Raw genomic sequence first — 23619 nt, 5'->3', positions numbered from 1 at the left:
TTCGTTCTGTGACTAGCCCTCCCCACCTGCCCAGCAATTTACTCTTAAAAAGGTGGCTGGAGCCAAAGGCGTAGTCAACGTTAATACTCCTTTCTCTTTATCCTAAATCAGAAGCATTTAGGCTTTTTCATCAAATATAAAAACACAGCCCAGTTCATGGCTCGTTCGGCAGCAACCCTGAGACGCTTTACAGCCCTAAAACCTAAAAGGTCAAAAGGCCATCTTATTCTCAATATACATTTTATTGCCCAAACTGCTCCCGACATTAAATAAAACTCCAAAAATTGGAATCTGGCCCTCAAACCCCACAACAGGACTTAATTAACCTCACCTTCAAGGTGTACAATAATAAAAAAAAAGTTGCAATTCCTTGCCTCCACTGTGAGACAAACCCCAGCCACATCTCCAGCACACAAGAACTTCCAAACGCCTGAACCGCAGCAGCCAGGCATTCCTCCAGAACCTCCTCCCCCAGGAGCTTGCTACAAGTGCCACAAATCTGACCACCAGGCCAAGGAATGCCCGCAGCCCAGGATTCCTCCTAAGCCATGTCCCATCTGTGCAGGACCCCACTGGAAATTGGACTGTTCAACTCACCTGGCAGCCACTCCCAGAGCCCCTGGAACTCTGGCCCAAAGCTCTCTGACTGACTCCTTGGCTTAGCGGCTGAAGATTGATGCTGCCTGATCTCCTCGGAAGCCCCATAGACCATCACAGATGCCGAGATTTTGGTAACTCTCACAGTGGAGGGTAAGTCCGTCCCCTTCTTAATCAATACGGAGGCTACCCACTCCACATTACTTTCTTTTCAAAGGCCTGTTTCCCTTGCCTCCATAACTGTTGTAGGTATTGACAGCCAGGCTTCTAAACCTCTTAAAACTCCCCAGCTCTGGTGCCAACTTAGACAATACTCTTTTATGCACTCTTTTTTAGTTATCTCCCTCTGCCCAGTTCCCTTATTAGGCAGAGATATTTTAACCAAATTATCTGCTTCCCTGACTATTCCTGGACTACAGCTGCATCTCATTGCCGCCCTTCTTCCCAATCCAAAGCCTCCTTTGCATCCTCCTCTTGTATCCCCCTACCTTAACCCACAAGTATAAGATACCCCTACTCCCTCCTTGGCGACCGATCATGCACCCCTTACCATCTCATTAAAACTGAATCACCCTTACCCCGCTCAATGCCAATATCCCATCCCACAGCATGCTTTGAAAGGATTAAAGCCTGTTATCACTCACCTGCTACAGCATGGCCTTTTAAAGCCTATAAACTCTCCTTACAATTCCCCCATTTTACCTGTCCTAAAACCAGACAAGGCTTACAAGTTAGTTCAGAATCTGCGCCTTATCAACAAAATTGTTTTGCCTATCCACCCCATGGTGCCAAACCCATGTACTCTCCTGTCCTCAATACCTCCCTCTGCTACCCATTATTCTGTTCTGGATCTCAAACATGCTTTCTTTCCTATTCCTTTGCACCCATCATCCTAGCCTCTCTTCCCTTTCACTTGGACTTACCCTGACACCCATCAGGCTCAGCAAATTACCTGGGCTGTACTGCTGCAAGGCTTCACAGACAGACCCCATTACTTCAGTCAAGCCCAAATTTCATCCTCATCTGTTACCTATCTCAGCATAATTCTCGGAAAAACACACGTGCTCTCTCTGCTGATCGTGTCCAGTTAATCTCCCAAACCTCAATCCCTTACAAAACAACAACTCCTTTCCTTCCTAGGCATGGTTTGTGCCGTCAGAATTCTTACACAAGAGCCAGGACTGCACCCTGTAGCCTTTCTGTCCAAACAACTTGACCTTACTGTTTTAGCCTAGCCCTCATGTCTGTGTGCAGTGGCTGCCACTGCTTTAATACTTTTAGAGGCCCTCAAAATCACAAACTATGCTCAACTCACTCTCTACATTTCTCATAATTTCCAAAATCTATTTTCTTCCTCATACCTGACACATATACTTTCTGCTCCCTGACTCCTTCAGCTGTACTCACTCTTTGTTAAGTCCCACAGTTACCATTGTTCCTGGCCCAGACTTCAATCCAGCCTCCCACATTATTCCTGATACCACACCTGACCCCCATAACTATCTCTCTCATCCACCTGACATTCATCCCATTTCCCCATATTTCCTTCTTTCCTGTTCCTGAGCCTGATCACACTTGATTTATTGATGGCAGTTCCACCAGGCCTAATCACCACACACCAGCAAAGGCAGGCTATGCTATAGTACAAGCCACTATCCCTCCTCTTAGAACCTCTCGTTTCCTTTCCATTGTGGAAATCTATCCCCAAGGAAATAACTTCTCAGTGTTCCATCTGCTATTCTACTACTCCTCAGGAATTATTCAGGCCCCCTCCTTTCCCTACACATCAAGCTTGAAGATTTGCCCCCACCCAGGACTGGCAAATTAGCTTTACTCAACATGCCCCAAGTCAGATAACTAAAATACCTCTTAGTCTTAAGTAGACACTTTCACTAGATAAGTAGAGGCCTTTCTTACAGGGTCTGAGAAGGCCACCACAGTCATTTCTTCCCTTCTGTCAGACATAATTCCTCAGTTTAGCCTTCCCACCTCTATACAGTCTGGTAACAGACCAGCCTTTATTAGTCAAATCAGCCAAGCAGTTTTTCAGGCTCTTAGTATTCAGTAAAACTTTTATATCCCTTATGGTCCTCTGTCTTCAAGAAAAGTAGAACTGACTAAAGGTCTTTTAAAAACACACCTCACCAAGCTCAGCCACCAATGTAAAAAGGACTGGAAAGTACTTTTACCACTTTCCCTTCTCAGAAGTGAGACCTGTCCTCAGAATGCTGCAAGGTGCAGCCCATTTAAGCTCCTGTATAGACACTCCTTTTTATTAGGCCCCAGTCTCATTCGACACCAGACCAACTTAGACTGTGCCTCAAAAAAACTTGTCATCCCTACTATCTTCTGTCTAGTCAGACTCCTATTCACCGTTCTCAACTACTCATACATGCCCTGTTCTTGTTTACACTGCCAGTTTACACTCTTTCTCCAAGCCATCACAGCTGATATCTCCTGGTGCTATCCCCAAACTGCCACTCTAAACTCTTGAAGTAAATAAATAATCTTTGCTGGCAGGACTATGCTGAACCTCCTTAGGCACTCTCTAATCAGATGTCCTAGGTCCTCCCAATTCTCAGACCTTTTATACCTGTTTTTCTCCTTCTCTTTTTCCATTTAGTTTCTCAATCCATCCAAAACCGTATGCAGGTCATCACCAATAATTCTATATGACAAATGTTTCTTCTAACACCCCCACAATATCACCCCTTTCCACAAGATCTCCCTTCAGCTTAATCTCTCCCACTCTAGCTTCCCACGCCACCTGAATCCCGCTTGAAGCAGCCGTGAGAAACATCGCCCATTCTCTCTCCATACCACCCCCCAAAAATTTTCACCGCCCCAATACTTCAACACTATTTTATTTTTCTTATTAATATAAGATGGCAGGAATGTCCGGCCTCTGAGCCCAAGCCAAGCCATCGCATCTCCTGTGACTTGCACGTATACACCCAGATGGCCTGAAGTAACTGAAGATCCACAAAAGAAGTCAAAATAGCTTTAAGTGATTACATTCCACCATTGTGATTTGTTCCTGCCCCACCCTAACTGATCAATGTACTCTGTAATATCCCCCACCCTTAAGAAGGCTCTTTGAAATTCTTCCCACCCTTGAGAATATACTTTGTGAGATCCACCCCTGCCCGCAAAACATGGCTCTTAACTTCACCGCCTAACCCAAAACCTACAAGAACTAATGATAATCCATCTCCCTTCATTGACTCTCTTTTCGGACTCAGCTGGCGTGCACCGAGGTGAAATAAACAGCCATGTTGCTCACACAAAGCCTGTTTGGTGGTCTCTTCACACGGACGCGCACGGACGTCCCCCAAGAGCAGAAGGAGTGAGCGGGTGTCTTTCAGGCCGTAGGGGGTGAGGGTGAGACGGACAGTGATGTCCAGCCATGCGCCCGGGGGGCCACAGGAGACCTCCGCCACAAAGCTGAGGAAAAGCCAAGCACACCTGAAAACCTGCGAGACAGGGCCTGTGCAGGAATCCAAGCCACATTCAGGGATGCCTGCCAGAGGGGCTGAGAGGTTTCCACAAACTACACCCCACCCCAACCCCGCCACCCGGTAGGTACCCCCGACCCCACCACCCTTGCACCCAGCAAAACCCAGTCCCTTTGACTTCCTGACATCCATGGCAGCCAGAAGATTCACTGCTAGAAGCCTCTTTCCCCAGGAGCAGAGGAACCCGATGGCCCTCAAGAATCAGAGAGGAAGTGCAGGTGGCATGCCACACCGCCTTTCCTAGAAGGCAAATGTCAGGAACGGTCGGGTTGCCTCCCGCTCTTCCTGGACCAACCACGGGGCAACAGAGACCCAGAAAGCTTCGCTGTCCCAGACACCTATGGAAGCCCAGAGCTCCAGGATCACCACACCTGCCCAATCATGCTGAAAGAGGTTTGGAGAAGGAAACAATCATGACACCGACCCCCAGGAACTTTCTCCCGGATGGACTGGGAAGTCTTCTGGGTTGAAGACATTGAGCCAGACTAAGAAGCCCCTAGGCCTCTCAGAAACAGGGCAGGCAGAGCAAGAGGGAGGACAGAGCAGAGGCCAGAGACCAGCAGGATTGGCAGCAATGCCACCACCACGGCCATCCGGGGAGGAGTGCCAAACGGGTGACTTGGCCAAGATGGCCAGCGTTTGAGCCACAGAGATGCTTGCCCCATCCCGTTGCCGGCTTCCTTCTCCGTCCCTGTGTCGAGCTGTGGCTAGATTTCTCAAGGAGGGCAAAGGGCGAGAGGAGTGAGAAGCATCTTCTTCAAGATCTGTGGGCACCCTCCTGCGGGTGGACAATGAGCCCCTCTGAGGCCTTTGTCCTTGGCTGGGGTGTGGTCGTCTTGATCCCAGCAAAGAGGCTGCTCAGGATAGGGAGGGGATGAAAACCCCTGCGGGTCCGACGCAGGTGCCCACGTTGCCCAGGCCTTCACAGACCCAAACTGGAACCGCCGGGAAAACGTCTGCCAACGGGCCACACAACCCAGGTAGAGACCCGGGGAGAGGCTGACCACAGGAAAGGCTGACGTGGGAGAAACCACCCTCTGGTGCAAAGGGCACCTGTGTCCCAGCAAACACGCAGGCACAGATGGACAGAGATAGTAAAAGAGAGCGATGGAAACAGCGAGAAGGGAGAGAGAGAGATATCAGAGAGAGACATAAGTGGGCACACAGACACACACACACACACCCCAAACGCAGACACACATACAGCAGGTAACACCCACCCCCAGGCAGCCCCTGAAGCTGCCGGGTTCTCCTCTCCGCGACTACGACCCACCGGTGAGAGAGCAGCCCACGGGCACACGGGCAGACCTGTCCTCGACATCACAAGGGCACCACTTTTGGGGAGACTCACGGGCACACCGTCCGCGCACACCTGAGGCTGGGATCCCGCGCTGCCTCCCCGGCGATCCGTCTGAGGTTTCCTCCTCCTGAGGCTTCTCCCTGCTGGTCGACCCTCCGCGAATCCCGGCCTCCGAGACCATCCTGTTAATGCCCTGGCCAGGACTGATCTCAGCCCCAACTCTGACGCACGGTCACAGAGGGCTCCTACTTGGCCCAGTCTCAGGGACTCACCCCAAGGCAACGGTGGTGGTCACTGTTACCAAAGCTGCGGCTCCGGCCTCGCGCATGCGCACTGGAGAGGCCGACTCGCCCCTGGCCCGAGAGAGTCAGGCTGCGGACCCTTTAAAAAATGGCGGCGACGCGGCAGGTTGCGGAGACCCGGGCGGCCGTGGCGGCGCTTGCGGCGGCGAAGGCAGCGCAGCCCGAGGCGGCGGGTGGGAAAAGGATTGCCAGAGGGGCCTGCGGGAGACCCAGGGTCGGACCCGTAGGGGTCCTGCCGTCAGGACCTCCTTGATCGGTCTTCTGCTTGTTCCCGGTGGAGGAGGAGCTTCAGGGTGCCAGCTGGGCTGTGCAGACTCCTCTTCGGATCCGAGGATGGATCCCACCGGGTGATCGAGAATGGGGTTGCAATGCAGTGAGGCGGGAAGGGTCTCGCTGTGGCACAGAAAGATCCCCAGGGCCCCAAGGCGTGCTGTCGGCGGAAAATGAACTGACACACAAGCCCACTGCCTCCCTCCTTCTTGGGTGGAGCAGTGGCCTGCCTTCATCTCCAAGGCCTGGGGGCTCCGGCATACCGACACTGCTTCCCGCGACACGTGCAAAGACAGACATAGGCGAGTCCGAGATGGAGCCAGTGTGACCACAAGTGGCACCGACGTCCCCAAAAGCAGATGGAGTGAGCAGGTGTCTTTGAGGCCGTAGGGGGCGATGGCGAGACGGACAGTGATGTCCAGCCGTGCGCCCGGGGGCCACGGGAGACCTCCGCAACAAAGCTGAGGAAAAGCCAAGCGCACCTGAAAACCTGCGAGACAGGGCCTGCGCCCGAATCCAAGCCACATTCAGAGATGCCTGCCAGAGGGGCCGAGAGCTTTCCACAAACTACACCCCACCCCCACCCCGCCATCGGGTAGGTACCCCCGACGCGACCTCCCCTGCACCCAGCAAAACCCAGTCCCTTTGGCTTTCTGACATCCGTGGCAGCCAGAAGATTCAGCGCTAGAAGCCTCTTTCCCCAGGAGCAGAGGAGCCCGATGGCCCTCAAGAATCAGAGAGGAAGTGCAGGTGGCATGCCACACCGCCTTTCCTAGAAGGCAAATGTCAGGAACGGTCGGGTTGCCTCCCGCTCTTCCTGGACGGACCACGGGGCCACAGAGACCCAGAAAGCTTCCCTGTCCCAGACAGCTATGGAAGCCCAGAGCTCCAGGATCACCACACCTGCCCAATCATGCTGAAAGAGGTTTGGAGAAGGAAACAGTCATGACACTGACCCCCAGGAACTTTCTCCCGGATGGACTGGGAAGTCTTCTGGGTTGAAGACATTGAGCCAGACTAACAAGCCCCTAGGCCTCTCAGAAACAGGGCAGGCAGAGCAAGAGGGAGGACAGAGCAGAGGTCAGAGCCCAGGCAGGATTGGCGGCAATGCCACCACCATGGCCATCCGGGGAGGAGTGCCAAACGGGTGACTTGGCCACGAAGGCCAGCGTTGGAGCCACAGAGATGTTTGCCCCATCCCATTGCCGGCTTCCTTTTCCGTCCCTGTGTCGAGCTGTGGCTAGATTTCTCAGTGAGGGCACACGCGAGAGGATTGAGAGGAATGAGGTCGATGGGCACCTCGACCTGCATAAGCAGGTTGATGATGAGCTTTTGTGAGAATTTTTTCCTTTGCTGGGGTGTGGTTGTCTTGATTCTAGCAATGAGGCCGCTCATGATTGGGAGCTGATTTAATCCCCTCCGTGTCTCATGTAGCTCCCCACGTTGCCCACCGGTCACGAACCCAAACTGTAACCGCCTGGAAAACGAATGACACCCGGCCACATGACCCAGACAGAGATGCGAGGAGAGACTCACCAGAAGAAAGGCCAAGGTACAAGAAACCGCCCTTCATTGCCCATGCATCCCAACACACGCACGCACCCGCGCACACACGGATGGAAACTGGTAGAGAGTGATAGACGGAGAATGAAAACAGAAATAAGAGAAAGAGACACAACCCAGACATACTGCAGTGGCACAGTAACATTCATCCCCAGGCAGCCCCTGAAGCCTCTGGGTTCTGCTCTGCGCGACAACGACCCTGGGGTGAGAGAGCAGCCCTTGGGCATACAAGCAGACCTGTCCTGGAGATCGCAAGGGCACGACTTTTGGGGAGACTCACCGGCACACCGTCCGCGCAGGCCTGAGCCTGGGATACTGCGCTGCTTCCCAGACGCTCCGCCTGAGGTTTCTTCCTCCTGGTCGAACCTCCGCGAATCCTGGCCTCCGGATACCATCCCGTCGACGCCCCAGTGAGGACTAGACTTAGCCCCGAGGCCGATGCGCTGCCACAGAAGGCTCCTCCTTCGCGGAGAGTGAAGAACTCATCTCCAGACAACGGTGGCGGTCTCTGTGACGTGAGCATCCGCTCGCGATTTGTGTATGCGCCTTGCCAAGGCTGACTGCGCTCTGCTCTGGATCAGGCTGCAGCCCCTGAAAAAAATTGCTGGGGCTGTGTGTGTGAATGGGAGTGTGCATGTATGTCTTTGGACGAACGTCCCCTGTTCTCTGGAGGGCAGTTTCTTGCATGTTGGCCTTTTTGGTGAGCCTCTTTCTCGGTCTCTGCCTGGGTCGTGTAGCGGGTCCTGTGACTGGAACGGGCAGTCATTTTCCTGGCGGTTGCACTTTTGGTTTCTGAAGGCCTTGGCGAGGTTTGGTGCTGTCGGACCCGCAGGCGTTCAAGTCACCTGCCCATTCTGAGTGGCCTTTTTTCTAAAATCCTCCACCCAGGAGCAGAGGACCCGGATGTCATTCAAGAATTAGAAAGGAAGTGCAGATTATTGCAAAGCAGGTAGCTAACACTGGATAGATGAGATGAACATTGGTTTGCTAATTACCCATACTTTCGCCCCAGGGAAGGAGAGCCCAGCACACCATGTGGGGTACAGTGTGTTGCACTCAGGAACACAGTAATCAGGTGGAGGCTATTCCAGGAGGCTTTGTAGTACCAAGAGTATGGGAGGTAACCCCTGGTTCTTGAAGGAGGGTGTGAATGGCCTGTTTGAATAATTCTGCAGGCTGGCTGGAACCTGACGCCCACTACTACGCAGTAAGCAGGTACTGTGCCTGGCCTCTGAAGGAAGTGCTTGGGCTAGGGCACCTTATTCAAAGGAGTACATTGGGGCAGGGAATTTGCAGTTAATCCATTCAGCCCTCCTTGTTTCCCCCAGTGTCAGGGCACATATAATATTGAGCCTTAATCTTAGGCCTTAACCTTGACCCCTTGATGCCTTGACATCTCTTGGCGATACTGAGACTTCTAGAATGTAGAAGTTTTACTGGATGGAAGGTCTTGACTGCAAGTTGTCCATGTTTCTGGCTCACTGAAGAAAGAATTAAACAAACTACACGAAGCAACAAAAGATCAAAGCCACGAAAGAAGAAAGAAGCAACGAAACTGCAGATTTATTGAAGCAAAAGTCCACTCTACAGAGCCAGAGCGGGCTAGAGCAAGCGGCTCAAGAGCCCAGACTACAATGTTCTTTAGAGTTATTAAGCTAAAGAATTTGATAACACCCATAAGTGCCTTTTCGAGGTCTTCAATTGGTTACACCCTATGAAGGATTGGCCTGTGGCCAGAGGCTGAACTGGAGACTTCTGTGTTGTCATCACAGGAGTGAGGATGTGGCCTGTGTGCTGCTTAACCTGGCCTAGAACTTGCTGAACCTGCTGTTCTTTTGCTTCCACCTTAACCCTTGGTTATGCTAATTTTCTTTTCCTTTTTGTTTTGAGACGGAGTCTCGCTCTGTCGCCCGCTGGAGTGCAGTGGCGGGATCTCGGCTCACTGCAAGCTCCACCTCCTGGGTTCACGCCATTCTCCTGCCTCAGCCTCCTGAGTAGCTGGGACTACAGGCGCCTGCCACCATGCCTGGCTTATTTTTTGTATTTTTAGTTGAGACGGGGTTTTACCCTGTTAGCCAGGATAGTCTGGAACTCCTGACCTCGTGATCTGCCTGCCTCGGACTCCGAAAGTGTTGGGATTACAGGCGTGAGCCACTGCGCCTGGCTTGGTTATGCTAATTTCCTATTCTCCTGCCTCAGAAGTGCCTCTCTAGGAAGCCAAGCAGGCTCTTACCTGCTTCAGGTGAGCAGGTAACCAGGAGGGAGAGGACCACAGTTGCTATCATGGCTATGATTCGGGTTTGGAAACCTGTGCAGAGCCTTTGGCTCCACTTGGTATGGGATAGCCAAGAGAACAGATATGTGGTTTTCGAATCATGATATGTCTTTGAATATTTGTGTAACCTTATGTATTACCATCAGTTTTTATTTGTTAGGTGCGGTTGTTCTTGCTCATATTATTATTATTATTATTTTGAGACAGAGTCTCATTCTGTTGCCAGGCTGGAGTGCAATGCTGCCATATCAGCTCACTGCAACCTCCGACTCTTGCGTTCAAGCGATTCTCCTGACTCAGCCTCCCAAGTAGCTGGGAATACAGGCGTGTACCACCACACCCAGCTAATTTTTGTATTTTTAGTAGAGATGAGGTTTCACCATGTTGTCCAGGATGATCTCTTGACCTCATGATCCACCCACCTCAGCCTTCCAAAGTGCTGGGATTACAGGCGTGAGCCACCGCGCCTGGCCAAAAATTTTTTAAATAAAATAAAATATGTCAGTATAGGCCAGGTGCAGTGGCTCACATCTGTAATCCCAGCACTTTGGGAGGCTGAGATAGGAGGATCACTTGAGTTCAGGAGTTCAAGACCAGCCTGCACAACACAGCAAGACCCCACCTCTAAAGAAAAAAAAGTGTGTGTGTGTGTGTGTGTGTGTGTAATATGACATAAACAAGTGTGGGTATATCAGTCATTGTTCACCAGTTACTGATGCTGTATAATACACCACTCCAAACTCAGTAGTATAATACAATGATTTTACTGTGCTCACTGATTCTGTGGGTTAGGAATTCAGACAGCTCACAGAGCAGATAATTTGCCCCTGCTCCTGATGTCTGTGGCCTCAACCAGGAGGATTCAAAGGCTGGGAATAACCTGATACCTGAGGGCTGCAAACCTATGAAGCCTGCTTTGCACACATGTCTGGTACCTGGGGTGGGAGGACTCAAAGACTTGGACTAGTAGCCTCCCCATGTGACTTGGCTTCCTCATAGCATGGCGGCTCACAGCACTTGGACCTTCTTAGATAATGGCTCAAGATTTCAAACACTGGAGTTTCAGCTAATGAGGTGAAGGCCACAGTGCCTCTTAAACTGAGCCCTGGGAGTCACACAGCATTGGTTATAAACAATAAACCAATCCAGATTCAAAGGCAGAGGAGTTAGACTCCACCTCTTAAAGTGGGAATGGCAAGATTCTAGAATAACATATGGAACAAGCCTATTGTTGCAACCATCTTTGGAAAATACAATCTGCCGCAATCACCTTTGGAAACTAGGAAACCAATGCAGTATTCTGAAACTCGTAATTCTGAAAACTAATGAATATGAATGGAAAGAATCAAGCATTTATCCTCCCTTTCCTACACATGCTATCCCTCTGAGTAATCAGATTGTTGATGTGGGCAGATTTTATTTTTATAAAAGGATTCTAGTAATGGAAATTCCAGTAATGGAAATAAAAGGATTCCAGTAATGGCTGAAAGAGAGACACAATAAGAAAGTGATCAGTTTGCAACTCCTAACAACATAATGAATCTAGGCAATGATCATCAGTGAATGCATGACATTATGCAAAAGGCAATCACTTTACAATGGATAAATCACATTGATGACACTTAAGCCCACTAACAAATCTGATCACAAAATAGTGACAAGCAGATCTTGCCAAAATAACTGAACTTGAATTTGATCAAGTCTCTAGAGCAGAGTTTCTCAACTCTGACACTATTTTCACTTTGGACCAGATAATTCTTTGGGATGGGAGGAGGCTGTCCTGTAGAGTATAGGATGTTTAGCAGCATCCTGGCCTCTAGCCAATAGGTGCCAGCAATACCATCTTTCCTTCCAGTTGTGACAACCAAAAATATCTCCAAACATTGCCAAATGTCTTCTAGAGAAAACAAACAAACAAACAAAGAAACAAAAAACACAACTGGTTGAGAACCACTGCTCTAGTTAATTACCAGATATTTTAGAGAAAATATAGAGCATCTAATTTGTTAATCAGTACCATGGGGGTGTACTCAAAGGCAGTATATGGAAACTCTATATGATCTAGTGTTTGATTTCTCCAAAACATAAATAGCAAGAAAAAAGGGAAGTCAATAGATTAAAAGATATATAAGAGACAGCTGGGTGTGGTGGCTCACGCCTGTAATCCCAACACTTTGGAGGCTGAGGCAGGCAGATCATCTGTGGTCAGAAGTTCAAGACCAGCCTGGCCAACATGATGAAACCCCGTCTCTTCAAAAACACAAAACTTTGAGAGGCCAAGATTGGCAAATCACTTGAGGTCAGGAGTTAGAGACCAGCCTGGCTAACAAGGTGAAACCCTGCCTCTACTGAATATACAAAAAATAGCTGGGCATGATAGTGCATGCCTGTAGTCCCAGCTACTTGAAAGGCCGAGACAAGAGAATCGCTTAAACCCAGGAGAAAGAGGTTGCAGTGAGCCGATATCGCGCCACTGCACTCCAGCCTGGGCGACAGAACAAGACTCTGTCTCAAAAACAAAAACAAAAAAAATACAAAAATACAAAAATTAGTCAGGCCTGGTGGCATACACCTGTAATCCCAGCTACTCGGGAGGCTGAGGGGGAAGAATTGCTTGAATCCGGGAGGCGAAGGTTGCAATGAGCCCAGATCGTGCCATTGCACTCCAGCCTGGGCAACAGAGAGAGACTCTGTCAAAAAAAAAAAAAAAAGATATATAAGAGCTTTATCCTCTAAGCTCAACGTGTAGATCTTGTTTAAACTCTAAACTAATTCTAATTTGAACAAATCAACTGCAACTGATTATGTAATTTTAAGAAATTGGTCTTTTTTCTTTTTTCTTTTTCTTTTTTTTTTTTTTTGAGACAGGGATCTTGCTCTGTCACCCAGGCTGAAATGTAGTGGTGAAATCATGGCTCACTGCAGCCTCAAATTCCCAGGTTCAGGTGATGCTCTCACCTCAGCCTCCCAAGTAGCTGGGACTACAGGTGGGCACCACCATGCCAGGCTAATTTTTTGTATTTTTTTGTAGAGACGAGGTTTTGCCATGTTGCTCATGCTGGTCTCTAACTCTTGGACTCAAGTGATCCTCCTGCTTTGGCCTCCCAAAGTGCTGGAATTACAGGCATGAGCCATGGCACCTGGCCAGGAATTGTTCATTTTCTTAAGATGATGATACGAAAATTGTCTTTTAAGAAAAGTTCTTAAAAGAACTATATTTCATACTGAAATATTTATAGATGAAATGCCTGGAATTTTCTTTAAAATAATCAAGTGGAAATAGAGATGAAGCAAAACTGGCCATGTGTTAATTGTCAAAGGTAGATTCACTGTACTAGGCTCTCTGCATATATAATGTTGAAAGTATCCATAATAAAAAGCTTGAATTAAAAAAAAATTACGTCCTTCCAAGTACTACTCAAATCAGCAAATCAGTAAGCACTAATTTGGAAGGACATCCATAAGGTCTTCCCTAGAAACACAAGCTAAAAAAAAAATTACATATAATTCTAGTAAAGGCAAAAGGGAATAAAAGTCACTCAATATATGTATGTGCATGTTTGAGCAAGGAGAGAGGTAAAGGAAACTTACTAGACTTTTAAAATGGATAACCTTGGGGAGCTGGGAATATAAAATAAAAAGAAATATACATATATTGGTCTCTGTCCCTAGCTTCTGGTCTAGAGCTCCTTAAAACCCTTGGGTACTAGGAGGATCATTTGTTCTAATATCTGGTCTTTGACCCTAGTTCCTGACACAGAGTTCTCAAATCCCTTGGGATTTCCTGGCTGATAGGAGCATAGTATGTTCTAATGAGGTGACTTCTTGGTGGGCTCCTGGATGGCCTCAGAATGTGATATGAGGGTTGGAACTTTCAGCCCCACCCCTTGACCTCTGGGGAGGGGACAGCAGCTGAAGGTTGAGTTGACTGACAATGGCCAATGATGTCATCAATCATGCCTATGTAATGAAGCCTCCATGAAAACCCAAAAGGACTGGGTTCAGAGAGCTTCCAGATTGCTGAACACGTGGGGATTCCTGGAGGATGATGTGCTGGGGTGAGGGCATTGAAGCCCAGTGCCACTTCCCACATATGTTGCCCTAGGTACCTCTTCATCGAAAACCTTTGTAATATCCTTTTTATTTATTTTCATTTTTTTATTTTTTGAGACACACTCTCTCTCTGTTGTCTGGGTTGGAGTGCAGTGGCACGATCTCGGCTCACTGCAACCTCTGCCTCCCGGGTTCAAGCGATTCTCCTGCCTCAGCCTCCTGAGTACCTGGGAATACAGGCGCCCACCACCATGCCCAGCTAACTTTTGCATTTTTAGTAGAGAGCAGGCTGGTCTCAAACTCCTGACCTCAGGTGATCCACCCACCTCAGCCTCCCAAAGTGCTGGGATTACAGGCGTGAGTCACTGCGCCCGGCCCTTTCTATTGAAATAAATAAATAAATAAAATTTTTTTTGAGACAGGGCCTCGCTCTGTTGCCCAGGCTGGAGTGCAATGGTGAGATCTGGGCTGACCACAACCTCAACCTCCTAGGCTCAATCCTCCCACCTTGGTCTCCCTAGTACTAGGACTACAGGTGTGCACCACCACACCAAGCTAAGTTTTGTATTTTAATAAAGACAGGGTTTTGCTGTGTTGCCGAGGCTGGTCTCAAACTCCTGGGCTCAAGTGATCCGCCCACCTCAGCCTCCGAAAGTGCTGGGATTACAGACGGGCAACACCATGCCCAGCTGTAATATCCTTTATACTAAATGGACTAATGTTAAGTAAATGGTTTCCCTGAGATCTGTGAGCCATCCTAGAAGATTAATCAGACCTGAGGAGAGGATGTGGAAACCCCAAATTTATAGCTGGTCAGAAGTACAGGTCACCACCTGGCTCTTGAGATGGACATCTGAAGTGGAAGGATCTTGTGGGACTGGTCCCTTAGCCTGTGGGATCTGATGCTATCTCCAGGTAGGTGGTGTCAGAACTGAACTGAACTGTAGTCCTACAGTTGGTGTCTAATGGGGAACTGCTTGGTGTGTGGAGAAAAAACCCACACATCTGGTGTCAGAAATGTTCTTTATTGAGTGTTGAGTGGTGTGAGAGTAGGAGAGACCTCGTCTAGGAAAAGGGAGAATTTTATCTTTGCAAAATGTCACTGTTTGCCCTCATTATTCAAAAAAAAAAAAACCCTTTAGCATATGCTGCTTTAATTTGGCATCTGTCCATCCCATGAAAGTCATTAACATCGCCCACACCACACTTGCCTGGACAGCCAGGTCCTGTCTCCCAAGACTCTGCACTCTACTCTACTCTCCTTTATCCCTAATCAATCATGTCCCACCTCTTCCTCCTCAAGGTAGACACAAAACATCTTCTCCTATATCCTTACCCCCAGCTTTCAACCAACTATCTTATTACACCCTGGAAATGTCAACATTGCGGAAATTACTTATAGCCATGTTGTTTTCGCTCATAAACTGTAAATTTCTTTTTTCTTTGCTTTATCTTTTTTTTCAGACTGAGCATCGCCCTGTTACCCAGGCTAAAGTGCAGTGGGAAGATCTCAGCTCACTGCAACCTCTGCCTCCAAGGTTCAAGAGATTCTCCTGCCTCAGCCTCCCAAGTAGCTGGGACAAACTAAACTAAACTAAACTAAACTAAACTAAACTAAACTAAACTACTAAACTAAACTAAACTGCTAAACTAAGGGGTTTGGAGGGCTCCTGGATTATTGAACACGTAAAGGTTCCTGGAGGGTGGTGCAGCCAGAGACGGCATGGAAGCTCTGCACCCCTCCCCCATATCTTGCCCTATGCATCTCTTCCTTCTGGCTGTTAATCTGTATCCTTGTCAATATCCTTTATAATAAATGGGTAAACATAAGTAAAGTGTTTCTCAGAGTTCTGTGAACCACTCTAGCAAAATACTCAAACTTGAGGGGTCATGGCAACCTCGATTTATAGCCAGTAGGTCAGAAGCACAGGTCACATCCTGGGACCTGCAATTGGCATCTGAAGTGGAGGCAGTATTTTGGGACTAAGCCCTTAACCGATGGGTTCTGCTGCTATCTCCAGGTACAGTTGGAATTGCACTGAACTGTAGCACACCCAGTTGGTGTCCGCTGAAGAACTGTTTAGTGTGGGAGAAAAAAACTCCACACATTGGTGAGTGGTGTGTGTAAATGTAGAAAGAAAAACACCCTGGTTGCTTCCTACCTTTAACTAAAACTGCTCATGACACACCATCATGCTCTCACTACTTCGGCAATACAGACACTTCCTCTGTACCTATTCACATACAGTCAATAACATAAGCAAGAGTCACACACAGTCAAGAAAAGCCATTCACGTGGTTGCAAGTGGCCACACACCTAATGCTGCTGTCACAATCATGCATGCTGCTGTCACAATCATGCACGTCAAACAGCCGGCTAGGGCTAGCGCCACACACACACACACACGCACACACGGAGACGTGCGCGCACACCCACTTGTGCAGAGACACGCACACGCAGACACGTGCGCACAGAGACGCACACAGACACACGTGTGCACACAGGCAAACAGGCACGCGCAGAGACGCACACACAGACACGCGTGTGCACCACAGGCAAACAGACACGTGCAGAGACGCACACACAGGCACACGTGCGCACACACAGAGATGCAAACACAGACACACGCGTGCACACAGTGACGCGCGCACAGAGAGACACACGCGCGCACACACACGTCTCCCCCGCGCCAGCTCCGGCTCTAGCAGCCTTGGGGTCCCCGCCCAGACCCGGGCTCCTGGCTCCCTCAACGACTGCATCTCGCGGGGCGATCCCGGTCGGGTTCCGCCTGAGCCAAGGCCCCGCACCCAAACCGCGACAGCGGATCCAGTAGCCCGAGGCCCGCAGCTGGGCGAAGGAACCGGGACTCAAGAGTAGCCTCCGGCACCGAGCCCTCCAAGAAAAGCAGCCCGGGACCCCGACAACTGTGGACGGAGCCAGGGTGGGTCATAGCTCGAGGCATCGTCAACGGAGGGTCCTTAAGAGACCCTGAACCCATTCACCCGGGCACCAGAGACTCTGCCAAAGCACCAATTCGGGCAGGTGGTAGCCTCGAAGCTGGGAGGCTGCATCTCAAGCCTCCTCCTAGATGCGCGGTGGACCCTGGGAAATGTAGTCCAGAGCAAGCCACCACCTAAATGCGCCGTGGACCCTGGGAAAGGTGGTCCCTCGCAAGTCACCGCCTGGACGCAGGTAACCTCCTAGATGCGCGGTGGACCACGGGAAATGTGATCCGGATTTTCTGGGTGGGCGTCGTAAGCGCGGAGCTTTCCGGGTCGCAGTGACTGTCCTCCCTTCGAGCCCGCCAGATCAGACCCTAGAATGTCCGGCAGCAGCCCCTCGGCTTAGAACTGAGCTGGGGTCATACACGCCCTCTAGGCGCGAGTTGGTGCACGCGTTAGAGTCTCAGGGGAGGGAGAAAACCCTGTAGCTCTAAACCGAGGGAGCTGCCAAAGCGATTCAAAGGAGCCCAGGGGACCCGTAGCAACAGACCCCGACTCTGCGCAAATGCGAATCCACGGCTCTCGCAAGAGCAGCGAGGCTCGCCGGGTCTCAGGCTGTGGATCCCTAAACTCAAAAGAAATAAAACGTCACATGATAAATTAGAGTTTCCAACAGTTTCTAGCCTAGCCACTGAACAGTAGGGATTCAAGAAAACAAAACACAAGAATGAAAATTACCACATAATACGAGAAAAGGTCCCAAAACTGACCGTCAACAAGATGCAAGCCTATCGAGTACCAACCACAGTGGATGAAAAAGACACGTTCTAATCTAAGGCGTAGAATTCGACAATTCCTTTTTTTTTTTTTTTTTAAGACATAGTCTTGCTCTGTCGCCAGGCTGGAGGGCAGTGGCACGATCTCGGCTCACTGCAAGCTCCACCTCCCGGGTTCAAGCGATTCTCCTGCCTCAGCCTCTCGAGTAGCTGGGATTACAGGCGCGTGCCACCACACCCGGCTAATTTTTGTATTTTTAGTAGAGACGGGGTTTCACCATGTTTGCCAGGATGGTCTCGATCTCTTGGCCTCGTGATCCACCGGCCTTGGCCTCCCAAAGTGCTGAAATTACAGGCGTGAGCCAGCGTGCCCAGCCTCCTTTTTAAAAAAAAATTAATAAACTTTTTCTTTAGGGTCTTGCTCTGTTGCCCAGGTCGGAGTGCACGATCTTGCTCACTGCAACCTCCACCTTCCGGGTTCAAGCAATTCTCCTACTTCAGTCTCCTGAGTAGCTGGGAAGACAGGTACCCACCACCGCGCCCAGATAATTTTTGTATTTTTAGTAGAGACGGGGTTTCACCATTTTGACCAGACTGGTCTTGAACTTCTGACAACTGATTCGCTCGCCTCGGCCTCCCAAAGTGCTGGGATTACAGGCATGAGCCACCGCATCCGGCCTTCTGTCAGAGTTTCAGCTGCCCTCCCAGCGCCCCCAACAGGCACGTTTTCACAAGACCAGACCTAGCTCCACTTTGTGGTGAGGTGGCAAGAATAGAGAGAGAGAGAGAGAGAGAAAGAGAGGACACCCCCTGCCCCCAGCCACTCAGACACACAGACATGGGATCCCATGGGTCTTTTTTCTTGGTTTGGTTGACAGCTACGGCAGTGGCAGAGCAGCCTAATGACTGGGGCTGTTCTTGGTGCAAGGTCAGTAGAGAAAAGAAGAAAAACAGAAAAAAGGGAAGGCTGGGTATGGTGGTTCACACCTGTAATTCCAGCACTTTGGGAAGCCAAGGAGGGTGGATTCCTGGAGCTCAGGAGTTTGAAATCAGCCTGGGCAACAGAGTGAGACCCCTGTCTCTACAAAATTTTAAAAAGTAGCTGGGTGTGGTGGCTCATGCCTCTAGTCCCAGCTACTCAGGAGGCTGAGGTGGGAGAATCACTTGAGCCCAAGGGGTCAAGGCTGCACTGAGCCAAGATCGCGCCACCCCCACCCCCAGCCTGGGTGACATAGCAAGACCCTGTCTCAATTAAAAAAAAAAAAACCCTCTCTCACTCTGTCACACCAGGTCCTCTTTTGGACTCCTCTGGCTGGAAGGAAGGCATTTCTCTCATAATTTATGCTCCCTGAACCCATCACACAGCTCTGAGACTTCCCTCCTTCCAAAGCCAGAAGATAAAGGAGGAAAATCCCCCAGCAAACATGTGGTCATCGTGTCCATTCTTCTCGTTTTTAACTCCCTTCACATCTGCCTGCTATTACTTGTATTTCTGAATCTTCAGGTGGTTTCTTTTTGTATTCACTCTGGGGTGTTAAATAGAAATCAGTGAGAGAGATGCTGAAATGTGCTTATCCCATCTTGGCCAGTAATGGAAGTCTGCCTTCCCTGAGGACTTGAAATTATCCAGTTCGGGCCTGGCACAGTGGCTCACGCTTGTAATCCCCGCACTTTGGAAGGCTGAGGTGGGTGGATCACCTGAAGTCACGAATTTGAGACCAGCCTGGCCAACAGGACAAAACTCCATCTCTACTAAAAATACAAAAATTAGCCGGGCGTGGTGGAGGGCGCCTGTCATCCCAGCTACTCAAGAGGCTGAGGCAGGAGAGTCACTTCAACCCGGGAGGCACAGGTTGCAGTGAGCTGAGATCACCCCATTATCCTCCAGCCTGGGGGACAAGAGCGAAACTCTGCCTCAAAAACAAACAAACAAAAAGACCAAAACCAAAAACCCAACATTTACTCTCAGATAATCTGAACAGAACACAGTCTTAGAAAATAATACTTAAAATGCCCTGGGTGCAATCTAAAATTATTTGAAATACAAAGAACTGGGAAAATGTGATGAATTATCAGGGGAAAAGAAAATCAGCAGATGACCATGTCAAGAAGAAACAGATACTGGACTTACACAATGATTTATGAACATCTTTTCATGTGCTTGCTGGACACCTGTATATCTTTTTTGGAGAAAATGATTCTATTTATTTGTCCATTTTAATTTTCATTTTATTTATTTTTTCGAGACAGAGTCTTGCTCTATCACCCAGGCTGGGGTGCAGTGGCATGATCTTGGCTCACTGCAACCTCCGCCTCCCAGGTTCAAGTGATTCTCCTGCCTCAGCCTCCCAAGTAGCTGGGATGAGAGGCACGTGCCACCATGCCTGGTAATTTTTGTATTCTTAGTAGAGACGGGTTTCACCATGTTGGCCAGGCTGGTCTCGAGCTCTTGATCTCGTAATCCACCCACCTCAGCCCTCTAAAGTGATGGGATTACAGGTGTGAGCCACCGTGCCCAGAAATTTGCCCATTTTTAATAGGTTGTTCTTTATTTTTTTTGAAATGGAGTCTCACTCTGCCACCCAGGCTGGAGTTCAATAGCTTGATCTCGCCTCACTGCAACCTCCACCTCCCGTGTTCAGTCATTCTCTTGTCTCAGCCTCCCAAGTAGCTGAGACTACAGGCATGCACCATCACATCTGGCTAATTTTTATGTTTAGTAGAGACAAGGTTTCACCATGTTGGCCAGGATGGTCTTGAACTCCTGATCTCAGGTGATCCGCCCGCCTCGGCCTCCCAAAGTGCTGGGATTACAGGCGTGAGCCACCGTGCCTGGCCCAGATAGATGATTTCTAAATATTTTCTCCCATTCTGCATGTTGAACTTCAGTTTCTTGATAGTGTCTGATACACAAAGTTTTAAATGTTTACAAAATCCAATTTATCTATTTTTGTTGTTCCTGCTTATACTTTGGTATTATAGTTGGTATTATATTTACAAAATCGTTGCCAAATCTAAGGTCATGAAGATTTACTCCTATGTTCCTATGTTTTCTTCCAAGAGTTTATCTCTTATGTTTAGGTCTTTGGACAATTTTGAGTTAAGTTTTGTATACGGTGTGAAGCAAGAGTCCAAATTCATCTTTATACCTCAATTGTCCCAGCTTCTTTTTTTTTTTTTTTTTTTGACACTCTTCTTGCCAGGCTGGAGTGCAGTGGCACAATCTCAGCTCACTGCAACCTCCACCTCCTGGGTTCAAGCGATTCTCCTAGCTCAGCCTCCCAAAGTACTGGGATGATAGGCGTCCACTACCACGCCCAGCTAATTTTTTGTATTTTTAGTAGACAGGGTTTCACCATGTTGGCCAGACTGATCTTGAACTCCTGACCTCAGGTGATCCACCCGCCTCCGCTTCACAAAGTGCTGGGATTACGGGCGTGAGCCACTGCGCATGGCCCCAACACTTTTTTTTTTTTTTTTTTTTTTTTTAATACAGAGTCTTGCTCTTGTCACCCAGGCCGGAGTTCAATGGCACGATCTCAGCTCACTGCAACCTCTGCCTCCTGGGTTCAAGCGATTCTCCTGCCTTAACCTCCCAAGTAGCTGGGATTACTGGCCCCCGCTACCACATCTGGCTAATTTTTGTATTCTTAGTAGAGGCGGGGTTTTGCCATGCTGGCCAGGCTGGTCTCGAACTCCTGACCTTGTGATCCGCCCGCCTTGGCCTCCCAAAGTGCTGGGATTACAGGCGTGAGCCATTGCCCCCGACATCATTTTTTAAGGGAATTATTCTTTCCTCCATTAAATAAGTTTGGCATTCTAGTTGAAAATCAGTTGCCCACAGTGTATCAATTGATTTGTGTTGGTATAACAGAATACCTGAGTCTGGTTAACGTATAAGGAACAGGAACATATTGGTACACAGTTCTGGAGGCTGGGAAGTCCACAACTGAGAGACTGACATCTGGCAAGGGCCTTCTTGTTATGTCATCCCATGGAGGAAGGACAAGACACAGCAAGTGGGGACAAAACTTGCCCTTTTATCATGACACCAATCCTACCCATGAAAGTGGAGACTTCATGGACATCTTTTTTTTTTTTTTTTTTGAGATAGAGTCTCATTCTGTCTCCCAGGCTGGAGTGCAGTGGCACGATCCTGGCTCACTGCAAACCTCTGCCTCCTGGGTTGGAACAATTCTCCTGCCTCAGCCTCCCAAGTAGCTGGGATTACAGGTATGTGCCACTACACCCGGCTAATTTTTGTAATTTTAGTAGAGACGGGGTTTTGCCATGTTGGCCAGGCTGGTATTGAACTCGTGACCTCAGGTGATCCACCCGCCTCGGCCTCCCAGAGTGCTGAGATTACAGGTGTAAGCCACCACGACCAGCCCCTTCATGGCCATTTTAAGGGTCTCAACCTTTCGTGCCATTACCATGGCAATTAAATTTCAACATTGAGTTTTGGGTGGGACATTCAACCCATAGCATTTGTGGACTCTCAATTCTCTTCCCACTGATCTATGTCTCCATCCTTGTGTTTTTCCTCCTGGTTTTGTTTGTTTTCGACAGGGTCTCTGTCACCCAGGCTGCAATATAGTGGTGCAATCACAGCTGACTGCAGCCTCAAACTCCTGGGCTCAAGCAATCCTCCCAGCTCACCCTCCCAAGTGGCTGGGACTACAGATGTGTGGCACATGCCTAGCTAGAATCATCTCTAGATTAGTCATAATACCTAATACAATGTAAATGCTATCCAAATAGTTGTATATTAACATTTGTATTTTTAAAATTGTTGTATATTTTAAACACTTTCCATCCAGGGTTCGTTGATAAATGGATGCAGAGCCCATGGATACAGAGGGCCAACTGTATCATAAAGACAACACCTTTAAATGTGAAATATATGTGCAAACAGGGAAAGCAGAGAAAAAGATGGGGTACATCATAATAGAAAGGGCAGATTCATTTAGACATTTAAGTATCTAATTCCTCCAAAAAGGCTAAAAGATACAGTGATGCAGTGCCATTTAATGATTTTTAAGGTTTCAAAATCAAGCTCAAATGCTGTATATTATTGACATTCACCATTATTCAAGAAAACCTTTAATAATATTCTTTATATTATAATGTTATCAAAGAATAAAAAAATTTTCATGAAGGGCTGGTTTACAAAATAGAACTCTGTCTAGGGTCTGAGCCATTTTTCTCATACCCGTCCCATTCTCTCTCCGTAACAGCAGTTGGAGGAGTGACAGAGCTCGCAGGTTAAGACAGACACGCAGGTGTTGGCATCTAATGCACTGAACTGTGGAAGTTATGGGAAGTTGTTTTCTCTTTTTAAAAATAAAATTAGCTGGGCATGGTGACTCATACCTGTAATGTAATGGCAGCACTTGAACAGGCCATGGAGAATCACTTCACCCCAGGAGTTTGGGACTAATCTGGGCAATATACGGAGACCCCATCGCTACAATTTTTTTTTTTTAATTGGCACAGCATAGCGGTGCGTGCCTGTAGTCCCAGCTACTTGGGAGGCTGAGGTGGGAGGACTGCTTGAGCCCAGTAAGCAGAGGAGATTGCAGTGAGCCAAGATCCTGCCATGATATTCTGGCCTGGGCAACAGAGCAAGATGGGGGAAAAAAAAAAAGATATTATCAAAAATTTAATATTTAATGCACACGTTTCCCATGGAAATATGCAGGAGAGGAAAACTGACATTCCAAAATCAGCCTAACTGAAAAAGACCAATTATATGAAGCCTGTGCATGTATGAACAAAGAAAAAGTTAAAGTTTTCTAAGCTCATTCTGCAAAATGTTAGAAATACGAAGGCAGAGATCATATAGTGCAGCGGTCCCCAACCTTTTTGGTACCAGGGACCTGTTTCATGGAAGACAATTTTTCCACGGACGGTTTGTGGGGGTAGAAGAATGGGGATGGGATGTTTTCAGGATGAAACTGTTCCACCTCAGATCATCAGGCATTACATTCTCATAAGAAGCGCACAACCTAGATTCCTCCCATGC

At 48.6% G+C, this 23619-nt stretch overlaps 1 protein-coding gene across 1 annotated transcript in view; it reads left to right on the top strand.

The window, feature by feature from the left end:
• The first annotated feature begins 5793 nt into the window (after positions 1–5793).
• Positions 5794–23619, top strand: part of ZNF565 (zinc finger protein 565) — an 80080-nt gene continuing 62254 nt past the window's right edge. The window contains exons 1-2 of the mRNA XM_063600196.1: positions 5794–14790; positions 15340–17068. Coding sequence (XP_063456266.1) covers positions 17014–17068 — 55 coding nt within the window. The 5' untranslated portion in view covers positions 5794–14790; positions 15340–17013. The remainder of the gene's footprint in view (positions 14791–15339; positions 17069–23619) is intronic.

This window comes from Pan paniscus, chromosome 20, assembly GCF_029289425.2.
Source record: "Pan paniscus chromosome 20, NHGRI_mPanPan1-v2.0_pri, whole genome shotgun sequence".
Taxonomy (NCBI): domain Eukaryota; kingdom Metazoa; phylum Chordata; class Mammalia; order Primates; family Hominidae; genus Pan; species Pan paniscus.
The sequence above is the reverse complement of the archived record's forward strand: the minus strand, read 5'-3'. Positions and strand labels throughout refer to the sequence as shown.